This window comes from Colletotrichum graminicola (assembly GCF_000149035.1).
Source record: "Colletotrichum graminicola M1.001 genomic scaffold supercont1.9, whole genome shotgun sequence".
NCBI classification, from domain to species: domain Eukaryota; kingdom Fungi; phylum Ascomycota; class Sordariomycetes; order Glomerellales; family Glomerellaceae; genus Colletotrichum; species Colletotrichum graminicola.
This window is the reverse complement of record NW_007361013.1, coordinates 949,557-967,783: the sequence shown is the minus strand read 5'-3', so window position 1 is coordinate 967,783 and position 18,227 is coordinate 949,557. Positions and strand designations below refer to the sequence as shown.

General features: G+C 49.3%; 4 protein-coding genes across 4 annotated transcripts; 3 read left to right on the top strand and 1 right to left on the bottom strand.

Moving 5' to 3' along the window:
- Nucleotides 1–150: 150 nt before the first annotated feature.
- GLRG_03263 (helicase associated domain-containing protein) lies at nucleotides 151–4,239 on the top strand (the record flags this gene model as incomplete). The annotated part of the gene is made up of 2 exons (XM_008093948.1): nucleotides 151–3,928; nucleotides 3,989–4,239. 2 exons carry the CDS (start codon nucleotides 151–153, stop codon nucleotides 4,237–4,239), a joined length of 4,029 nt encoding a protein of 1,342 aa, XP_008092139.1.
- A 625-nt stretch (nucleotides 4,240–4,864) lies between these two features.
- On the top strand, nucleotides 4,865–7,380 carry GLRG_03262 (uncharacterized protein; the record flags this gene model as incomplete). The annotated part of the gene is made up of 2 exons (XM_008093947.1): nucleotides 4,865–5,199; nucleotides 5,268–7,380. The coding sequence occupies 2 exons, from the start codon at nucleotides 4,865–4,867 to the stop codon at nucleotides 7,378–7,380; spliced, it is 2,448 nt and encodes an 815-aa protein (XP_008092138.1).
- A 545-nt stretch (nucleotides 7,381–7,925) lies between these two features.
- GLRG_03261 (glucose-methanol-choline oxidoreductase) lies at nucleotides 7,926–12,288 on the bottom strand (the record flags this gene model as incomplete). The annotated part of the gene is made up of 5 exons (XM_008093946.1): nucleotides 7,926–10,167; nucleotides 10,217–10,744; nucleotides 10,800–11,358; nucleotides 11,446–11,562; nucleotides 11,616–12,288. The coding sequence occupies 5 exons, from the start codon at nucleotides 12,286–12,288 to the stop codon at nucleotides 7,926–7,928; spliced, it is 4,119 nt and encodes a 1,372-aa protein (XP_008092137.1).
- A 1,046-nt stretch (nucleotides 12,289–13,334) lies between these two features.
- Nucleotides 13,335–13,734, top strand: GLRG_03260 (uncharacterized protein; the record flags this gene model as incomplete). The annotated part of the gene is made up of 2 exons (XM_008093945.1): nucleotides 13,335–13,582; nucleotides 13,731–13,734. The coding sequence occupies 2 exons, from the start codon at nucleotides 13,335–13,337 to the stop codon at nucleotides 13,732–13,734; spliced, it is 252 nt and encodes an 83-aa protein (XP_008092136.1).
- Nucleotides 13,735–18,227: the final 4,493 nt, after the last annotated feature.

The window sequence follows — 18,227 nt, the reverse complement described above, 5'->3', positions numbered from 1 at the left end:
AAAATTTCCCCGGGAGTTTCAGTGGCATCCATCTGAACGACCTCTCTCGGCGCTGTGATATCAACTCACTAACCTATACAATCACGCCCTCGACGTCTGCATGGCCCGGATTTCCCCTTAGCCAACGACTCCCAAGCACAGCCAAAAGCCATGGTGCCCCCCAAGAAGGGCAAGGGAAAGGATAAGGCCGCAGCGGCAATCCCAGCAGCCCAGCCCGCTGCGTCGTCGTCCAAGGATGGTGCCAAAGGCAAGAAGACCTCTGGCCTGTCACCCATGGAGCAGGCCGCCGGCCCAGCTGCCAACAAGCCGACCGTCAAACAGATCATTGGCGGGTCGTCGTGGACAGGGAAGCTGCCTCAGAACCTCTTCAACGAGTATTGCCAGAAGCAGCAGTGGGGAAAGCCTGTCTATGACATGCGCAAGACTCCTGAGGGGTATGCCTGCTTTATTACCATAAGTGCAAAGGACCAGAAGACTCAGGAACTCATGACCCTGGACCCGTTCAAGATCGCACCGGACTATAAACACTTGCTCACGAGGCCCACCGCCCTGGAAGCCCGACATGCCGCGGCAACGTATGCCCTGTTTAGGGTGTGCAGCATGCAGAACAAGCACACCGTGCTGCCGCCAGACTACAAGTCCATGTGGAAGGACTTTCAAGAAATCAAGAAGCAGGATGTCAAGGACGGGAAAGCATGGATGTACGATGCGGACCCGTTCAAGACTCTTAAGGAGAGACAGGACTCCAAGGCATCAGCGGAGAAGAAGCGAAAGGAAGCCGAGGCGGCCAAGGAGAAGGCAAAGTCTATGCCTGGGGCAGCCGGGCTGGGCGCGTCCAACGCCATGAAGGGCTGGATCACGGCGCCAAAGATTGAAATGGGCAAGCGTTCGCGGACGCAGGTCGAGGCCTTGATTCAAAAGTACGTCACTTGGAACCCGAACAAGGTCCAGATGCCGGCAGGGCAAAAGAAGGCCATAACCGAGGAGCTCAGCAAGCTGGGTTTCCGGCGAAGCCACGTCGAGGAAGCCACAGAGATCTGCAAGGATCGCGAGGAGACGCTCGAGTGGCTGTTGATTCACGTGCCAGAGGACGACCTGCCGCGTTGGGCCTTACCTGAGAGCTATGCTGCGGGAATCTCGGTGGCGTCGATGGATCTCAAAAAGGAGGGTGCCATCAAGCGCCTCTCTGAGTCAGGCTACGCTCCCGACCTTTGTGCTCGAGTTTTCGAAGAGGCTGGCGGTGATGAAGGCAGGGCGGCCGAGCTTCTTCAGCAACGTCTCGTGGGACAGGTGTCGGCAGACGCACAGAGAAGCACCGTAGAGGAGCTCCTTCCGCCGGGTACCTCAGCTGACGAACTGTGGGACGATGAGGTGTCTGCGATGGAGTCTTCTTTCGGCGACCATTTCAAGCAGACCTCGCCCGACATCATCGAAGTACAGCTTGAGAAAGTCAAGAACGCGGGCAAGCCGGTAGCTGCGTCAGTCCAGGTCCGCAGAACGCCCAACTACCCCGCCCAGCTCATCTTTGCCGTCGTGGCACCGCTTCCGGCGCAAATCAAGCTTTCCATCATCAAGCAAACACTTTCTTATCTGGAGGATTCCTATTGGGAAGAGCCCATGAAGGTATTTGTGGCCATCGATTGGATCCAGCAGAACATTAACGACATCATCGAACGGCCCGGGAAGCTTTCAGACATCTCTGCGGTAGCGTCGACGGCATCTGAGGTCCCCAGCGAGTCTCGGCCGCAGAGGCCCTCGGCCAAAACACAGAGGCTACCGAAGCCCATCTCATGGACACCTGATTCTCGGACACGAGACGAGTGGCTGAGGAGAACCGAGGAACCCGCCTGGGAGAGGATGATGTCGAAACGCCAGCAGTTGCCGGCGTGGCAGGTTCGGGAGAAGATCATCAACACCGTCGAACACAACCACGTCACCATCATCAGTGGAGAAACCGGGTCCGGAAAGTCGACGCAGTCGATGCAGTTCATCCTGGACGACTTATACAACAGGGGTCTGGGCAAGTGCGTGAACATGCTGGTCACACAGCCCAGGAGAATCTCTGCACTCGGTTTGGCGGACCGTGTGGCCGAGGAGCGATGCACCAGGGTCGGAGACGAAATCGGTTACGCCATCCGTGGCGAGAGCCGCCGAAGCAACAACACGAAGATTACATTTGTGACCACTGGTGTGCTACTCAGAAGGCTGCAAACCTCTGGTGGAAGGATCGAAGATGTTGCCGCATCGCTTGCCGATGTCAGCCACATTGTCATTGACGAGGTTCACGAGCGTAGCTTGGACACGGACTTCCTCCTCACCATCGTCAGGGAGGTCATGAAGGAGAGAAAGAATCTTCTGAAATTGGTGCTCATGAGTGCTACTCTGGATGCTGCATCTTTTAATTACTACTTCACTTCCCAGGGCTTGGACGTTGGTATGGTAGAGATCGCCGGAAGGACATACCCCGTTGACGACTTTTACTTGGACGATATCCTCAGCATGACGGGATTCAGGGGCGACGCGGGCGACGCGGATGGCGGGCGAGGCGAGGCGATGGGCAAGACCATCCAGAAGCTGGGCCATCGCATCAACTACGACCTCCTTGCGGAGACTGTCAGAGAGATTGATGCGGATCTCTCCCACTCGCAGAAAACCGGCGGTATTCTCATCTTCCTGCCTGGAGTGGCAGAGATCAACCGGGCATGTGGCGCGCTTCGGTCGATCAATTCGTTGCATGTGCTCCCGCTTCACGCCTCGCTTGAGACGAAGGAGCAGAAGCGCGTCTTTTCCAATCCGCCTAGCGGCAAGAGGAAAATTGTGGTTGCTACCAACGTGGCAGAAACGTCCATAACGATTGATGACATCGTTGCCGTTATTGACAGTGGAAAGGTGAAAGAGACCACCTACGACCCTGTGAACAACATGAGGAAGCTGGAGGAGAACTGGGCCTCGCAAGCGGCCTGCAAGCAGCGACGCGGTCGTGCCGGCCGAGTCCAGGCGGGCAAATGCTACAAGCTCTACACCAGAAACCTCGAGCAGCAGATGGCCGAGCGTCCTGATCCTGAAATCAGGCGAGTGCCGCTGGAGCAGATGTGTCTTTCGGTGCGGGCCATGGGGATAAGGAACGTTGCCGGGTTCCTCTCCCAGTCGCCCACGCCGCCGGACAGCACGGCGGTGGACGGAGCCATCAAGTTGTTGCGGCGGATGGGCGCGTTGGACGGCGACGAGATGACGGCCCTGGGACAGCAGCTTGCCATGATACCGGCTGATCTACGATGCGCCAAGCTCATGGTTTATGGTGCCATCTTCGGGTGCTTGGATGACTGTGTCACCATTGCAGCCATTCTTAGCACCCGTAGTCCCTTCATGTCGCCTCCGGACAAGCGAGACCAAGCAAAGGATGCTCGCATGCGGTTTTCGAACGGTGACGGCGATCTTCTCACGGACCTCGAGGCTTTCAAGCAATGGGACGAGATGAGAGGTGACGGTGTAGGACAACGCCAGCTGCGCAACTTCTGCGAAGACAACTTCCTTTCGTGGCTCACTCTCAACGACATTTCCGCTACTCGGATCCAGTATTACTCAGCGCTTTCCGAGATCGGGATCGTCGAGACGAACCGGTATGCTGCAGCGCAGAGCCAGAGCAAGTCCGGCATGACGCTCCTCCGAGCGCTCACAGCTTCCGCGTTCAACCCGCAGATCGCACGCATCCAGTACCCCGACAAGAAGTTTACCAGCACGGTATCCGGTACGAAGGAGCTGGACCCGGAGGCCCGGACGATCAAGTACTTCACACAGGAGCAGGGGCGCGTGTTTGTGCACCCCAGCAGCACGCTTTTCGGCAGCCAGGGATTCACTGGCAACGCGTCTTTCATGTCGTACTTCACACTGATCTCGACCAGCAAGACGTTCATCCGGGATCTGACTCGTAAGTAGTCGTCGACTCTTTGGTTTCGAGTCCAGGGATTCTTTGCTGACAACTGTGTAGCCTTCAACGCCTACACCCTACTCCTGTTCTCGGGCGCCATCAGCCTGGACACCTTGGGACGAGGACTCGTAGTCGATGAGTGGGTGCGTCTCCGAGGCTGGGCGCGGCTGGGAGTCTTGGTGTCGAGGCTCAGAGGCATGGTTGACGATGTGATTGCGATGAAGATTGAGAACCCCGGCTTGGATCTTACAAACAATGAAGTGATCAAGATGGTTGGAAAACTGATAGAGCTGGATGGACTAGACGCATGATAGAAGGAAGGGAGGGCGTTGCGACTCGCGCTGGTGGGGCGATGGGATAAAAATAGAGCAAGAAGTTGAGACATGGCATTTTCGCGCGTCTCACCTTGGTGTACACGGTACTTTGACGCGTGTGGGAATTTACATGTATGTTTTCCGGTGATACCTGGCGAGGAGCAGACCATATATTCGACTGTAGATGTGGTATAAATCGATAACGTTCGCCTGTGATGATGGTCCAATGGGGGGATTCGGTGACCGTTTCTCTGCCCTGTGGGGGATCGGCGGCCGGGGGTGGGGCTGGACGCGGGGTAGTGCGGCTCGGCACTCTCAGGTACCTACCTACCTACAACGGTCTATGCCCCAAATCCGCAACCGGACTTTTATGCCTCAACAGCAGTGCTCGTGCGCAACTAGGTAGGTAGGTAGGTACCTACATGCATCCCTCTCGGCAGGGACGGCCTTCCAATCCCACAACCGCCGCAAAGCCCACCGCGCATGTCTTCCGTATATGCGCACACGTTGTCCTGATGGACTCGACTCGCCGGACTTATCCATCATCTTCAACCTCTTTTTTCTTTGTCGACCCTCCGCATGCTTGGTGAACCCGCAGCCGATCGAGCCTGAGTCCGGAACCATGAAGCCTACGACGCCCGTCGCGGAATGGGCCTCTCTCGCATTACTCTTCGCTCCCCCCACGGCCCTGGCGGCACTGCGGCCTCCCTTCATCGACCCCGGGGCTCTCCCCACTACGTCCATCTTCAAGGGACCTTGGGAGAGTTACATCAAGGCGCCCGCTGACAAGACCCGCATCGTGCCGGCCCGCATATGGGACGCCAAGGGCAATGTCACGACATCCGGGCTGGGGGAGGTCGAGGTCGGCGCGAAGGCCGCAGACGCATTCGGCCACGGCGTCACCGTTGGGCCGGGCGGGGTGCTGACGCTCGAGTTCGAGGAAAACATTGCTGGACGGTACATTTCCGGGTCTGGTCCCCCCGACGGTGCGTTCCCGTGGCTAATGTCTGTTGGTACACCCGTAGCGTGTGCTTCGATGTGTCCTCCGCCGGCAACGAACCCGAGATATACCTGGCCTACTCCGAATCCTTGCTCTATGCCGGACCGCAACCGGACACCACAACGGAGAAGCTGGAGCGCGACTTGCCGTTGCACTTTGAATTTGACGACACGACCGGCACGGTGTGCGTGGGCAAGGAGTTTCTGCGGGGAGCCTTCAAGTATCTGACCCTCTCGATGCCGGAATACCCCGTCATCGCAGATGACCGCGTCGTCGAGCAACCCAGCCCGGATGGCCAGGTCGTCTTCGCGGGAGATCGCAGCGACAGCGAAGAAGGCCATCGCGGTCCGTCCGGCAGGGACCCTTACAAAAAGCCGTGGGTAACGCTCCGAAACCTCTGGGTCAACTGCACCGCCTTCCCCTCGCAGCCCAACGGCCGCGCCTACTCGGGCTACTTCCACAGCTCGAACCCCATGCTCAACCGCATCTGGTACGCTGGCGCCTACACCCTCCAGCTCTCCACCATCGACCCGCGCGAGGGCTCCGCCCTGATCGACTACAACCGTGACTGGGACCACAACGAGTCACCCAAGGGGTCGTGGTACTCCAACTTCACCATCGCCAACGGCACCGCCGTCACCACTGACGGCGCCAAGCGCGATCGCGTCGTCTGGCCGGGCGACATGTCCATCGCCATCCCCGGCATCGCCGTCAGCACCTACGACATGCTCGCCGTCCGCAACGCCCTGGACGTCCTCTTCGACCACCAGTACCCCGACGGCTCGTTGCCCTACGCCGGCCCGCCCCTGGGCTTCCGCCGTGAGTTCAGCGACACGTACCACCTCCACACCCTGCTGGGCGCCTACAACTACGTCAAGTACTCGGGTGACGTCGACTGGCTCGCTCGGCGCTGGCCAGCGTACCTCAAGGCCCTCGATGTAAGTATCGGCAAGGTCGACCGCACCGGCCTTCTCCACGTCACCAGCGGTGCCGACTGGCTGCGCCCTGGAATGACGGGCCACAACCTCGAGGCCAGCGCCCTCCTCAGCGCCGCCCTGGACAAGAGCATCAGGCTCGCCGAGTGGCTCCGCGACGACCGCCCCGCGGCCCGCCCGCACGGCGTCTGGTCCGTCGCACGCGCCAGGCTCAACGCGGGGATCCAGCAGCTCTTCTGCAAAGACACGGGGCTCTACTCGGACAACATCGGCCGGCGCGGCTGCCGCGGCCCGGAGCATACCGACCCACAGGACGGCAACAGCTGGGCCCTCATCTCGGGCGCCGCGCCGCAGTACCGCCGTGCTGTCGTCTCGGAGAACCTGCGGTCGCGGTGGACTAGGCACGGTGCGCCGGCCGTCGAGTTCCCCAACGTCATCTCCCCCTTTGTCTCGTCATTCGAGCTGCTCGGCCACGCCGCCGCCGACAACCACGACGCGGCCGTGGAGCTGATGCTCCTCGAGTGGTCCTACCTCCTCGACGGCCCCGGCTTCACAAACAGCACCCTCGCCGAGGGCTTCATGGTCGACGGCGGCGTGCAGTACCCGGCCTACCGGTCAGCGGCCCGCAACTCCCACTGCCACGGGTGGTCCTCGGGCCCGACGAGCGTGCTGACGTCCGAGGTCCTGGGCATCCGGCTCCTCGCCCCGGCGGGCGCCGAGTGGACCGTCCGCCCGCACCTCTCCAAGTGGCTCGGCTTCGCCCGGGGCGGCTTCGCGACGACCAAGGGCCCGTTCGAGGTGAAGCTCACCCGTGTCGTGGCTTCGACCTCGTCCGCGGCGCCGGCTAACCAAAAGAGGCGGCGGAGGGGCCAGGTCATCGAGGTCACGACCCCAGCGCTCACCCACGGGTCGTTCGAGTGGGGCCCGTCGTCTCACAAGGTCGAAGTCGAGGGGGGCCAGCCGGCGGCCTGGGTCGTCTGGGACGACGACGCCTCGGTGGAGCAGCTCGACGTCTCTCTGGGGCGTGTCGAGGCGCCCAGCGAGGAGGAGTGGTATCGTCAGAGCTTCATCTACCGCGACGACACGCGGCTTGTCTACGACGACACCTGGGCGCCGCCGCCGATGGCCGAGCGGCCGGCCGGCGAGGTCGATTGGGACGCTCTGGAAGCAAACTACGCCGGGCCCCTAGCAGAGATGGTTTAGGAATGCGAAGCTGCGCCTCTCTACGCACACTCCCTGGAACCCCCGTTTGGGGAGGGGAGTAAAGAAAAACGGTGGGGAGGCGGACCGGACTAAATGTGTATCTGTGTACGATCTGGGAAAATTGAAAGAGGGCTCTGGCGTACGTGTTCACCATTTTGAATTTGTCATTTTTGGGTCTTGGGTCTTTTCTATTCTTAGCCGAAGGGAAATGAATGACATATAAATGCGCTGTAGGGAAGCGCAGCTTCCTTTTCGTCATAACAACGACCGTTCCCACCCGAAACTCCATCCCGATACCAAGAGAGTGTGAAGCCCTCCTTACATCCGCTCAAATTCCAGTACGCTTCATTCCTTTTCCGCCTTTTCTTTAGCGCCCTCTCCTCATCCGCGATTTTGTGTACAATTTTCCCAGGTGAACTACCTGCGATAGGGTATCGATATAACCTTCCGCCTCTTGACGAGGAAAAACCATGCCCCAACCAAGCCCGAGCCCCGAACATGAAGAGCAAAGTATTACGCATTACAGACCACCAAACATCGACGACCTAGTACAACAGCTCCCCGCTTTCCACCATGCGGGAGAACTTGTCCTCGGGGTCGGTGAAGTGGTAGTCCTCGCCGCGGACGACGCGGTCGACCTCCTCCCTGACGAAGGGGTACACGTCCTTCCACGCATTGCGCCCCATCCAGCAGTCCAGGTGCCCGTAGCCGGGGACGACGCGCCGGCGGTATTGCAGGCCCTTGTGGCCATCCCCGCCGTGGGACCCGAACGTGTCACACAGGATCTCGTACGTCCGCTCCGTCGCCTCGGGGGTCAGCACGGCGTTATCGCGTCCGACGAACAGCATGACGGGGATGCCCCGTAGCCTGCGGATGTTCTCCGTTGTCGTGAGGGGCCGGAAGAGCGGGCCGTTGGTCATGACGTGACCCTCGGATCCTTGCTTCATGAGCAGGTGCAGCTGCGTCATGTTGACGCCGCCGAAAAAGCGGTCGATCTGCCGGTGCGTCGCCTCGTTGAGGTTGCTGTGGTTCCAACACCGGCCGAAGACGAGAGTGCAGCGGTGGCAGCTGGCGTTGTTGCATATCTCCTTCCTCTCCTCAGGGTACAGCCGCAGCGCCTCGTTGAGGGCCCGCTGGAGGAAGCTGTCGTCCTTGGCCGTGCTGCAGGAGAACCAGTTGCCGAGGACCATTTTGTACATTTTGTCGAGCGGGATGGGGCCCGCCATGACCTTGGCCATGTTGAGAGTCGTCCAGATGGGGTTCATGAATACCTGACTGCCGGTGATGCCGTGCACCCAGTTGGCCGGGATGGTGCCGTCGAGAAGACCGCAGGAGAAGGCGACGCTTCCCATGCAGTGGGCGATGCAGTAGACCTTGTTATCTTTGGTGTTGCCGTCGGCGTACTTTTCGCGGATGTGCTCCAAGCAGGCCTGCAAGTCGAGCCGGGCGTCGTAGGTGGTCCAGTTGTTCTGGGCGACCATCAGTTGGCCGATGCGGTGGACCGCGACGAAGACACGGTATCCGGCACGTGTGAAGTAGTTGACTGCGTTGTACTTGATTGTGGGCAGAGCGTAGATCTGATGATCCACCGCGGCGCCCGGGATCATGAATAGGTTCTTGGCCTCGACAGCCGAATTGGTCGGCTCCCACATGTGCATTCGCGTCTTGACGCCGTCACGGGCGACGATGACAAAGGACGCAGCCGGAGGCGTGTCGTTGACATAACCATTGTAGGTCACGCTGGGATATTGCAAAGGAGTAAAGGGCGCCAAGAAGAGCGACAGCGATTTGCGGGTGAAGTAGGTCAAGAAGCTCGCCGCGCTGTAGGCCTTCCGGATGAGGCCGCTTCCAGTCGGCGTCATGGTCATGATCTGAGAAATAAAGTCGGCGGGCTGGATGTGCATGATGCCCTTTGCAACAACCTTCCCGAGACGCCATGGCTCCTCACACTCTTCAATTGCGTCGAAGTTGCTACTCGGCTCCGAGACGGTGACATATAGGGTGCTGGTCGCCTTCCAGAATTGGAATGGAGCCAACGCGACCGAGGAATCAACAACCTTGTATCCGTGGAAGTGATACTTTTCGCCATTGACACCTCGCAGGTCGAAGTCGTAGGTCATGTTCCGAGTTCCAGGGGCCTTCTGGTCGAGGATGAACAGGTTGAAGTCACCCCGCTGGACCATGAACGGCGACCCGCGGATGGTGGGACAGACGAAGGTGCCTGTCAGCATGGCTGAGTGGTCCGGCTCTTTGATCATGGACTTCGTGTTGAAGGCCTGTACACTTAGGAAGAACCTCGCACTCTCGCAAAGGCTCTTGGCCGTCCGGTAGGCCAGTTCATAAGTGGCCCGCTTGTCGGCTACTAGCCCATCATCGCGGTGGACGAATCCCGACATGACTTCGGTGAAACCAAAGCCCCCTGCCTTTGACCTGGCGGCGTGATGGATCAACGACTTCGCTTCATGAATCTTCTGGCACTCGACGTCGGGCTCGTCTTCTTTGTCCTGGGTATCCTTGGGTGCGAATTTGGGCTCGCCGAAGAGGTCCAGAATACCGTTTTTGTTAGGGTGGATCTTGAGGTTCTTCCTGTGGATGTAGGCATCGACAGAACGTTCGGCCAGGGCTGTGATGGTGGCGAATGGGTTGACGCCAATGGCGCCGGGGATGACAGAGGCATCGGTCACAATCAGACCAGGGTGGGTTATGCTTTCGTCGCCAGCGAACAGCTCACCAACATCGTTCGTGACGCCGGTGGCACCGGTATCATCTCGGGCCATGCATGCTCCACTAAACAGAGCATTAGTAAACGTCGTGGATGAACCAAGGTTGAACTTACCCGATAGGATGAACAGTCACCTGTTGGCCTCCCATCAAGGCGTGAAACGGGTTGTTGACGAATGTGCCGCCCATGGCCTGGGTAGCCTCGGCCAACAAGCCGTTGAGCTTCCGGACATGATCGCTACGTCCTACGCCGAGGAACTCGAGAACCGGCTTGTCGTCCTTGAGGGTAAGCATCGCCTGGCTGCTATCGTGGGACATGACCAGATAAACCTGAGTGTTGTCCATTGATCCGCCCTGGCGGTAAGCGCCAAACAAGTGGCTTGAGTATCGAGCGAATGAGGAGCGCACTTTCTCCTGAAACGACTCTCCGGTGGCCTCGATGCTGCCGGGCATCATCTCCAGCAGGGTCTGAAGAAACGGTGTCAAAGACCGGGGGATCGCGCCCTCCTGAATCACGTATCCATCGAGAGGGTTCTCATGCCCCTCTCGGTCGTCGATGATGGAGTTGATCGTGGGACCGATTGGATTATACGGACTGGGAAAGGGCTTTCCGATGGCGTTCGCTTCTTCGTCCATGTTGTATCTGACTCCGGGGTTAGCTAGCCACAAGACTCGGCCACTGAGAGAGCGGGACCTACCCGAAACCCAGCATATCACCGTTGCCGCTCATGTTCTCGCCTACGCGAGGACTCATGGCCAAGCCCATCTCCCTACTGCGCAGAAGGATCTCGGTGCTGCCAATGGCACCGGCACCTAGGAAGACGCATTCTTTGGCATGGACCCACATCAAGTCCCCGTGTAGGTTCGCCTTGAAGTGTCCTCTATTGCGGCCATGCCAGGCGAAGAAGATGATATAGCCACCGACTTCAGGGTCGGCCTTCTTGATGTATCGAACCTCGCTCTCGCAGAACATCTCTGCGCCCCAGTTCCAGGCATCCGCCAGGTAGGTCACCAGGGTAGTAGTCTTGGAGCCATCATTGACGCCGGTGCAGTCCTGGCCGGTCAGAGCTGACGGAGACATCTCTACTCCAGTGCTGTTGGGGCCGTTACGAAATCTTGTTGTCTGCGGGACCATCTTGAACTTGTTCGCAAGACCAAGGGCAGCTGCTTGTTTCTTGAACAGGTTCACCTTGGGGAGTTCGGGCCAGTCATCCGGGTATTCGGTGGGCTCGAGAACCTCCCTGGCTCTCGAATAGACTAAGTCGGACCAAGGTTAGTTATCATTTCTTTTGGGTTTTTCTTTCATTACTGGCGTCTCCGACGGGCTCGAAGAGTGGCACCTACATTTCTTAAGACATCCTGGATCCTCCCTAATGGCCTTCGGCCAGATAGGCATGGACAGTGTGGCTTCGTTTGCCTCGAGGAAGACATTGGCGTTCATCAGACTTGTCCCTCCTAGGCCTGTGATGAATCAGCAACATGATTCTATACAACAAATGGGGACAATGGCGTACCGTTGCCGACGACGGCGTTCAGCCCCTTTCCAAATATCAAGTGATACATGCCCGTCGGGTTACCACTTTCAACGGTGGTGCTTGGGAGCCAACCAGGAGCAAATTCGCCAGAAACGTGGACCTCGTCAAAGGCATCTAGAACTCCAGTGGGATATTCACCGGGCCATTTCTCCTGACCTCGTTCCAGCACACAGACAGACTGGCGCTTTCCATTAGCATCATTGCAGCGGGCAAGGCGGGACGCGGCAACAGCACCGCCGTAGCCCGAGCCGATGACAACGCAGTCATAGCTGCTACGCATAAGCTCGACGGGCTTCGAGATGCGGGGGTACTGCCTCCGGACATCGTCGGCATATGTGCGAATATTGGCATAGCCCCTCGATCTGGGACCGTTGTCCTCTTCATGGATGCCGAACGTTGGGATTCTGTGAGATTTGCTGTATCTGATCCCGTTGGAAGGGGGCTCCTCTTGGTAAGACCGTGAGGATGATGTCTGAGGACGGGAGTCTGTGGAAGCGGGCGAGAAGCCATTTTGTCTGGGAGTTGAGCCATTTTGGCCGTTGTGGCCATTGATATGCATGTAGTTGTTATCCGCGTGGTATCCATTGGCCTTCTCGACATTTATGGACTTGACGCCGTTTGTTGGGCTATCGGTGGTAGCCATTGGAGCCATGACAGCGGCGGGCCCGGCGCTAGAAACACCGACTGCGTTGTTGGGCTTGGATCTCGAGGAATGACACTATCAAGCAGAGTCAGGGGTGTCTAGAATATGCGGTGGTCTCTGGTGAGACTCCTTATACAAACAGTAGCTGGCGGAGATATCAGATTGGTATGGTTGATGGGTTAAGGACTGGCGATGAGCAGGATGCACAAGAGTCTATATAGCAAAACATGGAGAAAGGGAGAAGCAAGCAGGAGATGTGGGCTTGGATATGACGACGGGTTCGGAAGCCAAGCTACATCAGAAGACGAGGGGTGTGAAGGGCTCCAGAAAGGAGATGTAAGCCTACATACAGCCTTGGGGGCTAAGCAGAGATGCGTCGCGCGATCCTATTCCTGGTCAGGAAACCCACACCAGCAGAGGAACCCTTGTATAGGGTAGCTTACACAGTAGGTACATAGACTACCTGACGGCTCACCTTTAGCAGACCAGGAGGGAACACCACCTCGGGTGACCGGGGGGCACTGGGCGCATCCTTGCTAGCAGGTACAAGGGGCGGGTGTGAGGTGCATTGGATGCGCTACGAATTGCGAACCTCTCTCACGCAGCGAGGGACGGCGCCGGATCCGTCATGGGATGTAAAGGCGGAGGGCAATGATGGGCGCAAGGAGAAATGGACGACGAGCCAGCGCGGCTCGTATCATGAAGCCCGCGGTGAATTCTCTGCCGAAGTCGAGGCAAGCGAACAAGGCAAAGCAAGCCGGGGGAGACAATGATGCGTCGCCGTGGCTGTATCGCGTCTCAGATCCAGAATGCTGATGTGAGTCGGTAGCAGAGCTCAACCTCCTTGGGACGGCACCAGCATGATGAGGCTGGCTGGAACTGATGTAAGGAGAGACAGAGGACGGATAGTACAAAGGACGGCAGCGTTGGCACGAGCTGAAGTGCTGAAGCCGGGGTGAGGTGGTAGTAGGATGGAGAGATGGGGGAGTGAGACTCTGCGGGGCCATGTTTGTCGAGGTGTGAGTGGACGGTGATGCAGAGATGCAGGTGCGCAGATGGCGTCGCCGAAAGTACACGGCCAGAGTACCGTACCCGTACTACTGCACTGCACTGCACTGGGCAGAGGGGGGCGGCTGATGGTCGGGGAGCTAGGGCCTACGATAGCCAAGGGCGGCCTGCGTCAATTGGCCGAACCACGGGCTGCCTGTCGTGGGGGGAACAAGAAGAAGAAGTTGCTTCATGTCGGTATCGTTAGTGCCATCGGTTGGTGGGATGAGCTGAATGTGTCAAGGTATGGTGGTGTGTATGTAGTTGATTCACTGTCTATCTGCTGATGTGGAGTACTGGCTGCTTTATGTAGCCTATAGTGGGCTTACGTAACAGTCTGCCCCCTCTAGAAAAAATAGTGCCCTTACTATAAATCTACGTTTAAATGCTATTTCTCTTAATAGTTAATATAAATCTTCCCTAATCTCCTAAATAGTTATTTATAGTCTAGAAGCTTCTCCTAATTTAATCTATTACTTTATTAATTTACTATGCTACTATATAGTATTTAAATACTTATACTATAGTAGTACTTTAGTATTAATATAGAGTCTTAGCTAGTTACTCTAGCCTTAATTTCTTAAACTATATTAGCTATAATAGTTATATATTCCTTATAGTTAACTTTATTTATAGTAAGATAAGAGGAGTAGTGTTCTAGATTACGCTATCCTTTAGTTATTAGTTATAATTTAAGTTATTTAAGGCGTAGTTTATCTAGGAATATACTATTATTTATATACTTTATAATAAAAGCTAGTACCTTTTTTTCTTTTAATAGTATGTCTATATCTATAACTATTATAAGCACTATATTAGTTATAATACTAATATTAGCTATAGTAACTAGTGCTAATAGTAGCTAATTATAAACTACTTTAACTATAGTTAGGTTATTAGTAGTAGTAAAAAAATACTACTTAGCTACTTTTAGTTTTTCTTATTATTTTACCTTAATAAAAAGGTTATAAATATCCTTTTAGTTATAGTATTTTTTAGTATATAGTTTTTTAAATAGTTTAATATAAGTAAGCGTAATCTTATCCTTATAAGGTAAGTTAAAGTTATATAGTATAACTATAGTAGCTACCTTAATAAAATTAGGTAGTATATTATCCTTAATAGCCTTATAGTATGCCTTATAAGCTAGGTAAAATAAGAAATTACTATAAAAGTGTACTACTTTTACTAAGGTAATTATAATTTATAGTATTATAAGCTTATTATATATATTAATAATCTTATTATATAGATTATTATTAAAGATAGTAACTATATATCTTAGCACTAGCCTTTACTTATTAAGTAAGTTATATATAATAAGGTAAAAGAACTTCTAAGAGCTATTCTTATAATATCTAAAGTCTTTATTACTAAAGACCTCTAGTTACTATATATTATTATTATTATTACTAGTAATTAGCGTTTTTTATTTTTTACTTTTTACTATAGCTTTTATACTATTATTAGAAGTAGTCTTATTTAGTATAGAAGTAGTTTTACCTTATTTAGTTTTAGTAGGTGCTATAGGTTTTATAAGGTGTTTAAATCCCTTATTATCTTATATAGCGTAAAGTTTATAGGCTAATCTAGATATAGCTAGTATAAAGATCTAAGTATTATCCTTAATAGCCTTAGTAGGTAAGTCTTACTATATATATACTAAGTAATTAACTACTTAGTTAATATCTACCTTATAGCTACTATCTATTTTATATTTATTAATTATATAAGTTACTACTAGCTTTATACTAAAGTCCTTAATAAGATTATTAAAGTATATATAAGGTAGTCTTTTTTACTTATATTTATTATTTAGTTACTAGCCCTTAATCTATAGTAAACTAAAGTTAAAAGTAATACTATATTAAATAATAAAGATTTTTTTTTTTTTTAGGTAGGGCTATATTCTCCTTAGCGTAGTAGTTATATATAAATTTTCTTTTGTTATATTACTAGATATAATTTATAGGTGCCTATAATATAGGTATATAGTTACACTAATAAATTAGTAGATATAACTATAGTTTAAAAGGTCTTCTACTTAGTTATACCTTATTATAGTTATTAAAGAATTTATCTTTATAAATAGCTGTTATACTTAGAAGTATATAGTTAGGAATATTATTATTATATTAGTTTATAAGGAATTATAGTGTAGTGTTAGTTAGAGCTTTAACTACTTATATAGTCTCTTACTTATTATTAGTAGCTAACTTATTTATTTTTATAACTATATTATTATTTACTATCTCTTATATATAATCTTATACTACTATATTTATATTAGGAACTATAGGGGTGTTTAGGTTACTACTACTGTTAATATAGTTATTAGCTATTAAGGAGGTATATAAAAAGTTATCTAGATTAACTTTATTATTACTTATTATAAAGTATAAAATAATTAATATTCTATAAGGTATAGTAAAAGAAAAGAAGTATAGCTATAGGTTAAAGTATAATTTTCTTATAGTTAGTAAGTAAGTAAGAGGTAAAAAGTTCTAATACTTTAGTAAGAGGTTAAAGATAAATAATAGGTCTACCTATTTATAAATAAGGTAGGCATAAGAGAAATAATAAAAGGCGTATTAAGTATATATTTATATAACTAAAAAGGTACTACTAATAAAATAGCTATTAGTTTATAATAGTTATAAGTTACTTAGTTTAGGTAGTAATTATTAATATTATACTAGTTAGTTACTAAGAAGCTAAAAAAGTAAAGCTATAAAGTTATTTATATACTAATAAGTTATAAGTAGAAAAGGTAGCGTACTAGTTAAGCTTATAGGCGTTTTTAGGTATACTTTCTCTTTTTTCTTACTTTAGTTATTTTTTTTTATTACTTCTTTATATATAATACGTTTAAGAGTTTTTTAAAGTCTATAGTAGTTATTTACTTATTATATTTAGGTCCTTAGTAATAGTAACTAATTAAGTATTATAAGCCTCTATATATATGTCTTTTAGCTACTATTTTAGCTAGTACTAGTAGTTAATTAGTAACTAGTTATATATATATATTATTAGTTAGTTAGAGGTAAAAATCCTTAGGTGCTAGTTCTAGATAATTAATTAAAATAACGTTATAAATTTACTAGGATAGTAAGAAATATAGTTAGTATATAGATTAACTAATTTACTTAATAACTTTAAATAGTCTAGCGTAGCGTTAGCTATATTTTAGGCCTAGAATAGCTACTTATAGTATGTTATAACCTTAGTATAGTTATAATAAAACTTATTATCTAACCTTAAAGAACTTTATAGTGTAACGTTAGTTATAGTGCTACTTTATAGTTATTACTATAATAGCTAAGGTGTTATATATAGCTAGTTATGCTATAGGTAGTTAAATAAATAATATAGCTATATAGGTATTTATTAATAGTAGTAAAATATTATTAGGCGTAAGCCTCTTATTAATTTTATTAGGTAATATCCCTATAGATATATTTTTAGTATAATTAAATTTAAACTATAGTTAAGGTGTAATTTATATCTAATACTTAGGGCTATTAAGTTTATAAAAGTAGTGTCTAAATACTAACTTAATAGTTTAAATAGTGCGTTTTATCTAACTGTCTGTTTATAGATAATAAGCTGTTATATAAAGTAGTGTAGTCCTTATGTTTTTTTAGATAGATATCTATATTTATAATAAAAACTTAGGATCTTTATCTAATAGGATAATCTTAAGAAATCCCTAGTTAGTAGATATAAGCGTATTTATAAGGATATTACCTTATTTTATTACTATATATATAGAGTTACTTAGGAGAAATAGTATTTCTTTAGATAGCTTATTAACTATAATTATAGTATAATTATAGTTATTAATAGATATTAGTAGTACTATTATAAAGTTAATTAAGATAGTGTAATATAAGTATAGTAGAGGTAGTATAGGCTAAAGGTTACTATACGCCTTATGTTATTATATTTAGTAGATAGTATATATTAGATAATATAAAAAGTAGTATTAAAGTTCTTTTAATTTATTATATATATAGAATAGCTAGAGATATTCTAAAAGCTTACTATAGCTAAGGTAGTTACTATTATATATTATAGAAAAAATGTCTATAAAATATAACTATAGAATATAAAGCTTATTAATATTACTATTATATTTTTTTATAGTAGTCTGTTATCTATATAGAAAGGTAAATTAGCTTTATTTAAAGGTTTAAGTGTATTATTTTATTATAAAACGTTAATAATATATTACTAGATACTATCTACCTAATATCCCTTCTAAATCTTCTGTTAGAAGTTAGGGTGTATATAGACTATACTACTAATTAGTTTGTCTATATCTATTAGTGCCTTAATAGTAGTAAGTAGTTATAGTAGCTTATTTACTATATAAAAAATAAGGTCTATTAGGTAGTTATTTAAGAGTTAGTTAAGTGTGCCTAGTGTAGTTAGGTTAGTTTTATTATCTGCCTATATTTAGCTAAGTGCGTCTAGAACTAAGTAGTTTTTTCTTAGCTTATAAAGTATCTTAAGGTTAAACTAGCTAATATATTTTATAGCTTTAATAAGCTTTTTATTTACTATAGTTTAAGCTATTAAGTTAGTAATATTATTAACTTATTATAACTATATATCTATAATAGCCTTATAGTCTATAAAAATAATTACTAGTTTAACTTAAGTGCTTTATATTTAGTAGTAGTATTTAGTAATAGTCTAAATATAGCCTATAACTTTAAGCTTTATTAACTAGTAGCGTTTTTTAGTGTTACTAAGTATTTAAGATAAGAATATAATAGGTTATATAGCGTTATATAAAGGGTATTACTTTTAGTCTTAGTTAGTAAGCGTAGTCTCTTTTATATAGAAGACTTATATACTTATACTATCTACTAATATATTAAATTTAAGAAAAAGTT